The sequence below is a fragment of the Schistocerca piceifrons genome, chromosome 1, assembly GCF_021461385.2.
Source record: "Schistocerca piceifrons isolate TAMUIC-IGC-003096 chromosome 1, iqSchPice1.1, whole genome shotgun sequence".
Classification (NCBI taxonomy): Eukaryota; Metazoa; Arthropoda; class Insecta; order Orthoptera; family Acrididae; genus Schistocerca; species Schistocerca piceifrons.
This window is the reverse complement of record NC_060138.1, coordinates 531,396,008-531,410,216: the sequence shown is the minus strand read 5'-3', so window position 1 is coordinate 531,410,216 and position 14,209 is coordinate 531,396,008. Positions and strand designations below refer to the sequence as shown.

General features: G+C 42.2%; 1 protein-coding gene across 2 annotated transcripts in view; it reads right to left on the bottom strand.

Moving 5' to 3' along the window:
• Window positions 1-650, bottom strand: part of LOC124783743 (glutaminase liver isoform, mitochondrial-like) — a 125,091-nt gene extending 124,441 nt beyond the window's left edge. For both annotated transcript variants that reach the window (XM_047254045.1, XM_047254046.1), the window contains exon 1: window positions 275-650. In XM_047254045.1, coding sequence (XP_047110001.1) covers window positions 275-502 — 228 coding nt within the window. In that variant the 5' untranslated portion in view covers window positions 503-650. The remainder of the gene's footprint in view (window positions 1-274) is intronic.
• Window positions 651-14,209: the final 13,559 nt, after the last annotated feature.

Below are 14,209 nucleotides of genomic sequence, written 5' to 3'. Positions count from 1 at the left end.
GCCGACTATATTAACCTCGGTGCTATTTATAAATCTCAGCTCCCGGGTGGGACGATTTGCGCAGGTTGACGAGATCAACACGCGAGGCGAGGACGATGTTACGCCAGCAGTTCGGCTCGGTCAGTGCTGCTGGCAACTACGAAGCTGCAGAGAGCACTGACACGCACAGACAAACAGAGAAACACATATATATATAGTAATTACACGCACATGTGAAATCGGCATGCGGGGGAAGTAGAACGCTATGCAAACGACGGCCAATTGGCACACTCACCGGCGTAGTGTGGTACTGCAACAGTCCGTTTATTCTCGCCGCGCAAGTCTTCCTCGACAAAAGCCGCGGTTCGTACCCCGGGCGGTCGCTTGCTGGAAGGGAGGCGATGTGCCGGCGTGCGGCGAGCTGCGGGGGGCAAAGCCAAAAGTAGTCGGTACAGCCGCAGACGACGTTTCTCGCTGTGGCCCGAAGTACTCCCGAATGGCACGCGCCGTTCATGCCATACATCGCAAGAACGTGGGATGCGTCGTCGGCACAGAGATCTAGTGCGTGGCGTGGGTGACCCTGAGCTCTTATTGTCTTGTCTGTGGGGGAACAGGAACAGGTGCCGGCAGCGACGACCGCCCTTAGGGAGTGCGCGACTCCATCTTCGCGAGCAGACGGCCTGGCGCTGCGCCCAGGGCGCACGCGCCGCTGGCGGACATCGATTGGCAGTTGTCGGGGGCGGGTCTGGAGACAGACAGGTGCTAGACAGGGCAGCGTCATTCCAGTCGAAGTCCTGGAATTCGGCTGGAGTGACAGAGTACGCCGCTGTCTTCTCCACTTGTCGCATTTAGATTTACTTGTTGCGTATCTAGCTTCCACATCTACACATGCACGGTGAATCACCTGCAACTTGTACCCCTTTTATTTCGTGAACCGTTCAACATATTGACACGAGGTTTCGGTATTTGATAGTACCCAGAGGGATATGCAATTTTAATAGCCTGAATCGGCTATTATGCTGTTAACACCGACAAGGTGGGCTCTAAAGCCATTTAAGTATCAAAAAAACATTGACTGGACTGGGTGAAATTCGAATGGCCACAACTACATGTCTGAAGAGAAATACTATTACAGAAAACCTATGGACACAACTAAAACGGTGTTAGGCAACAGCCGGCTGCAGTGGCCGAGCGGTTCTAGGCGCTACAGTCTGGAACAGCGAGACCGCTACGGTCGCAGGTTCGAATCGTGCCTCGGGCATGGATGTGTGTGATGTCCTTAGGTTAGTTAGGTTTAAGTAATTCTAAGTTCTAGGGGACTGATGACCTCAGAAGTTAAGTCCCATAGTGTTCAGGGCCATTTGAACCATTTTTAGTTAGGTAACACAGAGGAGACAGTGCATCAAAGACCAATTTTTAGTACTGAAAAAAGATCTGAATAAATAAAAAATAAGAGAGGAAAAAGTAAGATAATAACTGAAACAGTGTTATAAGGATCTAATGCGTTCTATAAAATATCATGACATATTCTATGTACTATACTCAAGTTTTATTACTTCAGTCACCTAAAAACGCTGAGAGCATTTCAGCAACGAGAGACACGCTGAAAAAAAAACTGCCTTGTTTTCATCAGATGAACTCTTCTGTTTGAAAAAACTCAATAAAATTTTTGTCGTGAGTTTAAGAATAAGGAAGACGTTTTCCGAATCTCTTTGGAATCGTAGTATTCAAATTAACTAGAAGGATCCATTCTTCTCAGTCAGCCTATAAAATTAGGGATTTTTACGATGGTCGTTTTGAAAAACTGGCGAAGCAATCAACGGAAATTTTTTGTACATTATTTATTTATTCTTGGAGAATATTTTCGCATTTTTTAAAGACATTCAGTCGTCATTAAACCCGCTATCTAAGGAGTTAATATTCCCCTGCCCAAAATAGGGTGTGTCCATGACGGAAGTCTTGCTCTCTGCAAATCTTATCTGAAATCAAAAAACAAACAATTTTTTTGATCTGTAGGATATTGCGCATCGAGTAACAGAAGGGTCTTTTGAAATCTGAGAAAATAGTGAAGTGGCAGACATTTGAAACAGAGATGTAGTTTTGTCGTGTGTGACATACACTGTGTCTCAAGCTGACGAAATTGATTGTGGGCACACTGATAAAGAGGTCTTTTTGAAATTTGGCTGAACTACTCTTCGGATGTGTCCGCAGGGGTTAATAGGTTACTTTTTTATTTTAATTTATTCATTAGTAGCTGCAAAAAACGTGCCCAAAACGCATGACAAAACTGCACTTTGTCTCAAGTCTTTTACTCTATTTGTTTTTCATGTTCCAAAAACCTGTGCTATTACTCCGTGTGCAATGTTTTATAGATTAAGAATTGTTAGTTTTTTGACTTGAGATACAATTTTCAGACTGTGGTACTTCCGTCATGGTCCCACCTCACTGTCCTTGCATCTTTAACTCCTCGGATGTGGGGCTTAATGATGAATTTGTAGTTCGTGTGGCTACGAATTTTCGTTTTCCTCCTCCAAAAAAACTGACACTGGTACCTAAGAAAGCAATTTTAGGGGTAACATATGCTCTGAGATGCCGTGAACAGGGCAAGGAAGGAGGTAATTTATTGCGTGGTTTTCTGAAAATGCCTCCACTGTGTGCAAGGTTTGAAAAAATAATTAAAGAAATGTCTGATGCTGTATGTGATACTGCCAAAGTTTCTATGAAGAAAGCAGTGGAGGAATTGGTGGAAATAAACCAAAACGAAATTGATCCTGGGGCAGATATTCATGACAGTGCATCTCCTACGACTGTTACTGACCTGTGTGTGTCTGTAGATGGGATCTGGATGAAAAGGGGTCACACATCTCTTTATGGAGTTGCATCTGTTACTGGTATTGACTCAGTTACAGTTTTAGATGCAGAAATTATGTCTACATATTGTCACCAGTGTGGAACAAGGAAAATATCCAACAATGAAGACAGTGGGAAACTGGGCAAGAAAAGCATGCAGAAGCATGCTCTAAAAATTATAGTGGCTCAAGTGGGGCATGGAGGCTGCTGCAGTTGTGAGGATGTCCTCCAGATCTGAGGACCAGTATGGTGTTAGATATATTAAATACCTTGGTGAAGGGGACTCATCTTCGTTCAAAGCTGTAACAGATAAAAATCTGTACAATACTACTATAGAAAAGTTGGAATGTGTTGGCCACATCCAAAAGAGGCTTGGTGGTAGGTTTCGTCGCTTGCTGAAAGAGAAGAGAGGTGAAGTACTTGAGGATGGAAAACCACTAGGCGGAAAAGGAGGGTTAACTCTGAAAGAAACTGATTCTCTTCAGTTATCTGATGGGAGAGCTATCAGGAAAACCACACATAATTTAGAGGCAATGAGGCGTGCTGTGTGGGCAATTTTTATTCCACAAACTAGACACCATTGCACAATCTGTGTCCGAAAGACGATTGGTGTAAGTTCAACAACAGAAATGAGACGTATTCACATAAACACTCATTACCAGAACCTGTTATGAATGCAATTAAGCCCACATTCAGGTTTCTTGCAAACCATGATTTACTGAGGAAGTATCTTCACAGAAAGACACAAAATGCAAATGAAAGCCTCAATAATTTAATTTGGACTGGATGCTCAAAAAGGACATTTTGTGGGCTTGAAGTACTCAAAATAGGTGTCTGTGATGCAGTTTTATGTTACAATAACGGAAATAATGGCAGAATTGAAGTGCTGAAGAGAGCTGGTATAGATCCTCGTATGTTTACAACAAAAGCATTTTACACCATTGACGAGAGCAGGGTCAAGAAAGCTAACAGATCAGTGTATTACCTGCAAATGCAGGCCAGACAGATTTGAAGAGGAGGGAAGAGAAACCTGGAGGATGAGGAGTATCAGTATGGAGGATTTTAAAATTGAGGTAAGCTTATTACATGTAGAAATATGAGAAGAAAATCTTTGAACCGCGTTTTCTCTGTTTTACATGTTTACGTTATTAGAAGCCTTTTCTCAAAAAGTATATGCGCTAATGCTATGAAATTTTCATGAACTGTTCGCAACGTGTTGCTGTCTCCCTGGAACTAAAAAAAAACACGATATCCTGCCCTTACACTCTGATTTGTAGATGATTGTATGTAGAAAAAAGTTAATTTTGAATGTGCAAAATTAAAAACGCTGTTAATGATTCAGTTTGTACCACGATTTAATAACTGTAGTTCAGTGGTCTTATAACCTTCTCCGGACACTACAATAAAATTTTCAGATTAATTGCATGATTAGAATGTGAGTTATGGCTTTTTATGAAAAACACAATAAGAAATTAAAATTTCAAATTTCTGGCAAAATATCAATGCTGCATATTTTATTATATTTTTCCGTTAAAACACAGCTCTTTTCCTTAACATATGCAAAATTTTAGATTTGTACATTAATAAATACGGCTGTAATGATTTTTTAAATAAATGTTTACAGTTTCCGTTACTTCCCCCCCCCCCCCCCTTAAATCAAACATTGGCCTTGCTGATTAACTATAGTGCGTATCCCTTTTTTGTCGTATGATTGAAAATTAAAATATCTATCAATTTCACTACACGGCAGCCAGCTTGTATATAATTTCATTTAGATGATAGGGGGGTGGTTCCGGACCATGTGGACTCCCCTCCCCCCCCCCCCCCCTTTGGCTAAGGACTTGGTTCGATTCTCAGGACTTTCTCAGATGTCTTCTGAGGTAGCAAGGTATGGAACGGATCCAATCAGCCTTGTGAGGCCAAATGAGAAGCTGCTTGAATAAAGGAGCATCGACATCATCAGAATTCATTTGCTGGCAATAACGGCTGAAGCAACTGGCGACGTGCTGATCGCAGGTATCACGATCGTCCCCTCGGCGTACTGCCTTGAAGGCAGCAGTCGGCCATTCGGAACAGGGCTAAGGCCTAAAGCCCGAGTGTGTTCACGTTTACGTTTTTCTAACTTCATATTTTCACAGGCAGCGCACTTATAAGAAATACTATCCGTAAAAAAAGCTGTACAAATATTCCGTCATATCTTCATAAGATTTAAAAGTAAGGTGCTTCGCTTTAACCTTTAGACTACCAATGGGACTCATGTGTCCTACGATAGGTTATCAGCCAACCAGTTGAAATGTGTCGCATGTTTTTGATATGTATCAATGGTCAATGTTCCGCTGGTAAAGGGAAGCCTACTAAGGGTTAGCAGAATTCTTATAATTACAGCTCGCATCTACAGGGTGTTTCGTTGTTAATCTTCGTCTCCGCAGTGTCACATCGAATTAGTTCTCACCTGCAGATAGGCAACGCAATTAGCAGCTTCACAAAGCGGGCTGTCTTCGTACCTTCCCGGACACATTGCGTCAACGACATGCACCCACAAATGACGCTTGCATCACAAATGAAGCCCATAATGAGCACGTGTAGTGTTAAGTTACAAAGTTGGAGAGGTGCTCTGACACTGATGCGTGTCTGTTTTCAGTAAGTCCTATACTTTTTGCGCTTTCGTCTTCTGAATCCCTGGATGTACTTATGAATAACCCTGTATGTCCCAGTACCCCCGAACCCTCTTGGGAAACGAAACAACGGTAAATATTCTTCTCACGTCGTTACCAACAACTAAGACATTAATTAAAATAACCACAAATTAATGTTTTTGAAAGAAAATTTGTAGTCAAAAAATTACACTACTGGCCATTAAAATTGCTACACCAAGAAGAAATGCAGATGATAAACGGGTATTCATTGGACAAATATGCTAGAACTGACATGTGATTACATTTTGACACAATTTGGGTGCATACATCCTGAGAAATCAGTACCCAGAACAACCACCTCCGGCCGTAATAACGGCCTTGATACGCCTGGGCATTGAGTCAAACAGAGCTTGGATGGCGTGTACAGGTACAGCTGCTCATGCAGCTTCAACACGATACCACAGTTCATCAAGAGTAGTGACTGGCGTACTGTGATGAGCCAGTTGCTCGGCTGCCATTGACCAGACGTTTTCAGTTGGTGAGAGATCTGGAGAATGTGCTAGCCAGGGCAGCAGACGAACATTTTCTGTATCCAGAGAGGCCCGTACAGGACCTGCAACATGCGGTCATGCATTATCCTGCTGAAATGTAGGGTTTCGCAGGGATACAATGAAGGGTAGAGCCACGGATCGTGACACATCTGAAATGTAACGTCCACTATTCAAAGTACCGTCAGTGCGAACAAGAGGTGACCGAGACGTGTAACCAATGGCACCCCATACCATCACGCCGGGTGAGGCGCCAGTATGGCGATGACGAATACACGCTTCCAATGTGTGTTCACCGCGATGTCGCCAAATACAGATGCGGCCATCATGATGCTGTAAACAGAACCTGAATTCATCCGAAAAAACGACGTTTTGCCATTCGTGCACCCAGGTTCGTCGTTGAGTACATCATCGCAGGCGCTCCTGTCTGTGACGCAGCGTCGAGGGTAACTGCAGCCATAGTCTCCGAGCTAATAGTCCATGCTGCAGCAAACGTCGTCGAACTGTTCGTGCAGATGGTTGTTGTCTTGCAAATGTCCCCATCTGTTGACTCAGGGATCGAGACGTGACTGCACGATCCGTTACAGCCATGCGTATAGGATGCCTGTCATCTCGACTGCTGGTGATACGAGGCCGTTGGGATCCAGCACGGAGTTCCGTATTAGCCTCCTGAACCCACCGATTCCATATCCTGCTAACAGTCATTGGATCTCGACCAACGCGAGCAGCAATGTCGCGATACGATAAACCGCAATCGCGATAGGCTACAATCCGATCTTTATCAAAGTCGGAAACGTGATGGTATGCATTTCTCCTCCTTACACGAGGCATCACAACAACGTTTCACCTTCACATTATAGTCGTACTAACACCCCAAACTACTGCTTCCTTCCCACCTCCCCAACATCATCCTTTCCTACATATTCTCCATGCGTACTTACCATAGGGCCCGATAAATGCAGCCACACCCCACTACCCTACGAAATACTTAAATTTTTCCTCTCCAAATACACAATTTTTCTCAGCGTAGAAGCTTGTCGTACGAAGCTTTAATCGCCTTTGAAGTTCAGGTCGGAAATTCTTTGGAGAGCAACAAGTGATTTCGTTTCCGCTTACCACACCACGCGTTGGTTCATCTGTTGAGGTGTGGTCATTTCTGGCAAATATTTAGCACTTGGAAGAAAACAAAGGATTTGTGTAGAAAAATTCTGCACAATAATTTTTAAAATGCTTTACATGATGTCGCAGACCGTAAGTACCTGTGTGTCAGAATAAAATCCAGTCGTCAGTTGCACAATTAGAAAATTTATTTCACTTTACCGACTTCAACAGATTAATCTGTCATCTTCAGAAGCAGACGTGAATATCTTCTTCAAAGAAGCATAATGCCATGACGTGTCCAAAAATGTACATATTATATGTGGTAATGATGCACACAAATTGAATCACATTTATGTACAGTCAAGTTGTACTAAACAGTATTAAACTTGTAAAGATGACAGATTAATCTGTTGTAACCGGTAGAGGGAAATTAATTTCCTAGTCATGCAACTGATGACTGAATTTTATTCTGAAATATATACCACAACTGCTGAGAAAATAACAACTGCGAATAAAATCATAAGCCTCAAAATCTCAGTTTCTTTTTTTTTTAGTTGCATCTGGAAATGAGGGAGGTTTCATCTGGACAACCTGTACTCGTCTGCTCTCCAAGTGCCGATGCATGAGGGATGTCTCTCCTATATCTAAATGTGCACCTGAATATACGCTCGGCGAACTAGTGTAGAGTGCGTGGGGAAGAGCACTTCATATCTGTCCCATCCCAGTCGCATATTGAGAGAAGTAAAATGACTGTTTATGACTGTTTAGACTCACTTGTAGGTGCCCTTGTGTTCTTTTTATCTTTTTCTCTTGGTCCCTGGACAAGATATACAAAGATAGTTAGGTAAGTCTGGTAAAAAAGCATGAAAAAATGTGTCACAAACAACTCACCTTAATTCTCGACATAGTCTCCTTTGAGGGACATACAATTGGTCCAGCGCTCCTCCAGCTTTTTCATCCCATCGGAAAAAAAGAATCTGTCAAGTCCTAAAAATACTCGTTTACTGTAACTCACTTCCTCATTTGATGAAAATTTCTTTCCAGCAAGCTAAAGTTTCAAATTAGGGAACAGGAAGAAGTCACCTGGGGCTAAGTCTGATGAATAGGGTGGAAGAGGAATCACTTCAAAGCACAATTCATGCACTTTCGCCGTTATTATCGCTGATGTGTGGGATGGTGCAGTATTCTGGTGAGAAAGCATTTTTGTTGATTGCCAACTTTGGTATCTTTTCAGCAGACGCAAATTTTGAACGATCCAACAAGTAAGCATTACTGGGTCCAGTTAGGGTTCTGCCTTTTTTCAAGTACTCTATGAGAATTATTACTTACGAAACTAAAAAAAAGAAAAGAAAAAGAAAATAAGAAAAATAAGAAACTGGAAAAAAGATGGTCATCATCTTATCAGTCGACAAAACGATCTTCACCTTTTTTAGTACACTTTTATCAGCCTTTGTCTATTGTTTTGACTGCTGTTTGGACTCTAGTGTGCAAATATGGATCCAGGTTTCATCAACAGTCGCAAATCCGGCAAAAAGTCTTACGGATTGCGACTAAACATCACCAGACACTGTGATGAAATGTTGTGCCGAATGCGCTTTTGGTCGACTGTGAGCAGTCGCTTCACCCACCTTGCACACATCTTCTTCACGGCTATTTCTTTGCCCAGCGTATTATGCACCCGCTGTCCGCATGCTTAGCTAGGTGGTAATGTGCCTGCCTCCCATGTAGAGGCCCTTGGTTCGATTTTCAGTCGGGTTGGAGATTTTATCCACTCGGGGACTAGGTGTTGTGTTGTTCTCGTCATCGTTTCATCCTCATCACCGGCCGCAAGTCGCCCAATGTGGCGCCGACTGAAGTAAGACTTGCACTTGGCGGCCGAACTCGACTGGGACATCCTGGCCAACAATACCATACTATCATTTCACTATGCACTCGCTCAGTAGAGATGCCTATAGTCTCAGCAGTCTCATGAATTTTTATTCGGCAGTCTTCCATTACCATTTCATGGGTTCTGTCAGCGGTTTCCTTTGTGGTGATCTCAGATGGACGGTTGGAGCGCGCTTCGTTTCATTGTTTGTCCGATCACGTTTAAATTTATTAATTAAAAGTAAATGGTCTTTATTGATAGTGCTGAGTCCGCGTGAACTGTATCCAGTTCTGTTTTGATTTGTGAGGCAGTTCATCCCTTCAAATGAAAATGTTTAATAACAGCACGAAACTCGATTTTCTCCATTTTTAATCGCAGTCGACACACTGATAATTCAGACTGCTGTCAACAATCAACGGTGCGCTGTGCATTGTTGAAATTCTTTGTACGATCTTTGGAATAATCAAGCTTACCAACCATGAAGCAAAAATGTTCCTATATTCATGGAAATTTAGCAAACTTATCAAATCACCCTCGTATGATAATGGCTGCATAATTCTCGCAACATCCCCTTCGGACACAGGTTCTCTACATTTAGATAAAACGATACCGCGAGAGCAACGTTACTTATCTTCCAAAATTTCTCATTTAAGTTCCTCGAGCATGTCTGTTTCATTTTCGTATGCGTTACACTGACCTGTCACGACTCCAGTACTGCGTCTCTGAATTCATACCACGTCTGCTGTCATGCAAATTTGACAAGGACTTATCAAACTCAGGAGCAATACGCTGAACTACGAGTAGATTAGTCGCAGCAGCGTATTGTTCAAAAATGTTCAAATGTGTGTGAAATCTTATGGGACTTAACTGCTAAGGTCATCAGTCCCTAAGCTTACACACTACTTAACCTAAATTATCCTAAGGAAAAATACACACACCCATGCCCGAGGGAGGACTCGAATCTCCGCCGGGACCAGCCACACAGTCCATGACTGCAGCGCCTCAGATCGCTCGGCTAATCCCGCGCGGCAGCAGCGTATTGCATTCGATTTACTTCAGTGAAGCATTGCACTTTCCTAGCACGCTTCCAACCCGTCAGTTTCTCCATTCGCCTTGGTGATTACCAATTTTACGTGTTCGACCAATTTCATGTCGCTTCTTAGATTTACCCTCGGATATTTAAACAATGCGATGTGCTCCAGAATTACCACTAAGTTGTAATCGGATACTATAGGGTTATTTTCTCTGCACATGGTCATCACTGGCAGCGAGACAGAACCAGCTTTCATCAGAAAACGCAACAGACCTCCATACTGTCCTCCAGCAATCTCTCGCTTGACACCACCGAAGTTGGAGATAGTAGTGATTTGAATCAGTGGAATGCACGCCACAGATCGTTTGTCTCGGGGCTGACCTCGAAATAACAGATTTGTAACAGTACAGTTTGTCACTGTGATACCAATTGGTGCTCAGACTGCTGCTGCAGATGCTGTACTACGCGCCAGAGCCATGCGCCGAACACGATGGTCTTCCCTTCCGGTAATGCCACGTGGCCATCCGTAGCTCGGTCATCTCGCGACCGTACATTCTCGTGACCACCGCTGCCAGCAATCACGTACAGTAGCTACATTACTGCAAAATATTTCTGCATTATCACAGGAGGAACATCCAGCTCCTCGCAGCCCTATTACACGACCTCGTGAGGCGTTGATAAGGGTGTTTTTGTCGCCTTAAAGGCATTCTTGACTGACAAACTCACCACGTCCAGAATCAAAGGTAACTAACGCTCACGATCACTACAGCTTGTACTTAAAGCAAACTTGATTTGCATCCACATAGTAGCGCTACTACCGCCATTCCCATCGATGGTGCGAAATTTGAATAGTCATCACTTTTCAGATGTAGCAACAGGTCTATCAACTTTCGTTTACGTCGCACGACTCCTTCCTGGTGTTGCAGTTTTTTTTCCGTCAGTGTACTTATACTTAAATGCATTATGCAGCATCAGACTCCATCACAAATATTTGCTAAATGCTTTGAACGTATATTTTCTTCTACTCATTGCGCTGTATTACGACAGCCTTAGCTTAATTTCATTCCACTTGCTACAAATATGTACCACATCTGAAGATGAACGTCTCTGTAACGCACATCTCAAATCCCTGTTACGACCGTTTGAGTTTGTATCATAGCAGCTTATCGGTATGTGCCGCTCACGCCCGTGCGTTATCAGCACTGGAAGAAAAACAATAAAACATTCCCCCTACCCCCCCCCCTTCCCACACATCCTCTAACCCTGAAGTGGTCGCGTTACTCACCTCTCTGCCCCTGAGGTAACTGACCAACTGCACTAAACTCATGGCCCAACTCATTAACGTCAATTAAAACAACAATTTTGTTTGTCGCTGAGCAGAAAGACTATACCCTTAAGAAGCTTTTAACGTTAGTTGATGTTTTTGTATTCGGATGTCAGATGCTAGGTGCATTTTTTTTTTATAACAGACGGCTGAAACCGAGTGCATGACGAATACTTGATCCGGGCAGCAGTTTGACGACCACTAGTGCAGACAGTGTCGTCAGAGAACAATTTCACGGATCTGCTGACCCTTCCTGATAAATCGTTTATATTTAGTCATATCATACTTTTCTGGAGGGGGTGGGGGAGGGTAGTTTACCAGATTAATCAGGTAAACTAGATGTGGGAGAAAATTATATGTTGTCCGACTATTCCCGGAAAGTAGTGTCTCGAAGTTTCACCTCTCCGTGATGCTCAACACCTCTTTTGTAGTGCCGGCCACTGGAGCTTGTTGAGGATAGCGGTAACGCCCCAGCGCCGACTAAACGATCCCGTGACGAAACGTGCCGCTCTTCCTTGGATCTTCTCTCTCTTCTTCCACTCTTACCTGGTAAAGATCCCATATTTATAAGCAATACTCACGAATCGGTCAAATCGCCTTACAAGCAACTTCCTTCGTGTAAGAGTTACATTTCCTTAAGATTCTTCCTACGAATCTGTCTGCCATCTGTTTCTCCTACTATTTGTTTTATGTGGCCATTCCACTTGCCGTCGCTCTGGGTAGTTACTCTTACACATTTTAAGGTAGACACTGGTTCCAGCAATTCGTCATGGACTTGTCCGATTAATTTTTTACTAATAAAGAGAACGTTGCACTGGACGACAAAGGTTCAACAATAATTTAATTAAATCTAGCGAACTGACCTGGTTGTGAAAAATTAGAGAAATTAGAGCTAATAATTAGGCTTACCGACAATCATTCTTCTCACTTGCCCATTCGCGCATGGAACAGGGAAGGGGGGACAATTTAGTGGCACCAGAAGTATCCTCCACCACATACCATCAGGTAGCTTGCCGAATATTGATGTAGATGTAGATTTGTGAAGATACAATATACCCGCCGTACCTTCATTATTAGTCGACGACCTGGCACAGTGTCGAACTCCTTTCACTAACGATCGCCGCCCTCAAATAAGGAGCCCTCTCAAATTCTCGACATCTTGCTGGAAGCAGATGAAAATGACACTCGTGGAAATGTCGATAATTTGCAAATCCTCCTCTCACTTGGAAACTCGAACGATTTCGATCAGCAATTTACACTGGGCAAGTCTACGTTCACAAATTATAAAACAAATCTTTTAGCTTTGTAACCTGTACATCTGTCACGCTCGACATACATTCATTGCGAATGACACAAGAACTTAAAAAGCCAGATACAAATTATGAGTGCACAAATTTCAACATTTGGTTCAAATTAGCAAACTTTTTTCAAAGAGAAAGATTCGTTTCATACGATCTATTCCTCCACACTGCTGAAAATACGTACGTTTATCCTCCGTAGCCGAAGTCGGCAACGCACACTTGTGTGATGTCACGCGACTTGGAAATACGCCGCTCCGAATTAGAGATGGGAGAAACCGATACCGGTATTTTAGCTCTGAATAACGATATTTTACGATATTTGTTTGATCTCGGCTATAATAGGCTTACTTTTATTTTTTACTAATAATCGGGTGAAAACCGTCATACCAATTTGCCATAGCAGCGATGCTAAACCTTTTTTTAAAGAGTATTGTTTATTCGTAAAATTTGCATTGCTTTGAAACGTTGGGAAAAGCGATCACAACTATTTTATAACAACGCCGACAGAAACGAGGCACGAACACATGATGTAAGAATTGGTACATCATTGCTGAGACAGTAAATTACCTGTTGTCCTTTGCCACCCAGAAGTAGGTGAGCAGAGAAGAAGGTAAATACCAGGTTATCATTTGTAGCCTAAAAATATTTTGTTCTGGCTTCTGGAAGGACTGCCACTACCTTTCAATTACATTGTTTCTGATGATAGGCGTAGACTTGCAGATCAACACATTGTAGAACGAGTATTTGTGAACATACTGGTCAATATATATTGGTCAATGGATTAATTCATAACTGAAATTTTAACTATTGCCAAGTAATTGTTCCTGGTAAATGCACCATTTTGCCTACTGCCTAAACTGTTCATTTGAATTTTTTGAAAGAGCGTTTTTAGTTTTGCCATCAGAAAAGCAATAGTTTTTAAATTCCTGTTAAAAAGTAAGTAAATGTATTTGACTGCAAAGCGGGTATTCCATTCGAAATGATTAAAGAAAAAAGTTATAAATTTTACACAAAAGCTTCTTATTTGTCTGCCATTTCTGTGGAATGATAAAAGGGAAAGGAAATTAAATCAGCCCTAATAAATTAAAACCCTAACAATTGATTCATTGTTTATAATAAAAATAGAAAGTATCTGGTCTGCTGCTTGTGTCTACATGGTAGACCTTTGTCTGTTTGTAGCCTTTGGAAACGGACTTCTACAACATGAGTTTTCACCCTTTATCACTGACTATTCGAAATGCTCAAATAGTGGTGTAATCCCCGAACGCAACATGATCTTTGAGCAGAGTTGGAATCAATTGGAGAACACTGCTGATATTTACAGTGTTTAACCTCTCATTATTTTTTCAGAAAAGAGCAAACAGTTTTCTTTTACTTACCTGTTTTATTTGATGTTATGATTCAAGGTTTCTTGAAACTGACAATGCAAAAGTCTGAGGGAGTCATAGAATTTTTCTGTTCCTTGTCTACGACTATTACTGGAACAACAAAAAAACGAAAATCGGTTATTTCAGAAACAAGTTATTTTGAGCGGTTTTAACTGTTATGTTAAACAGGAGATGAAGAAAAC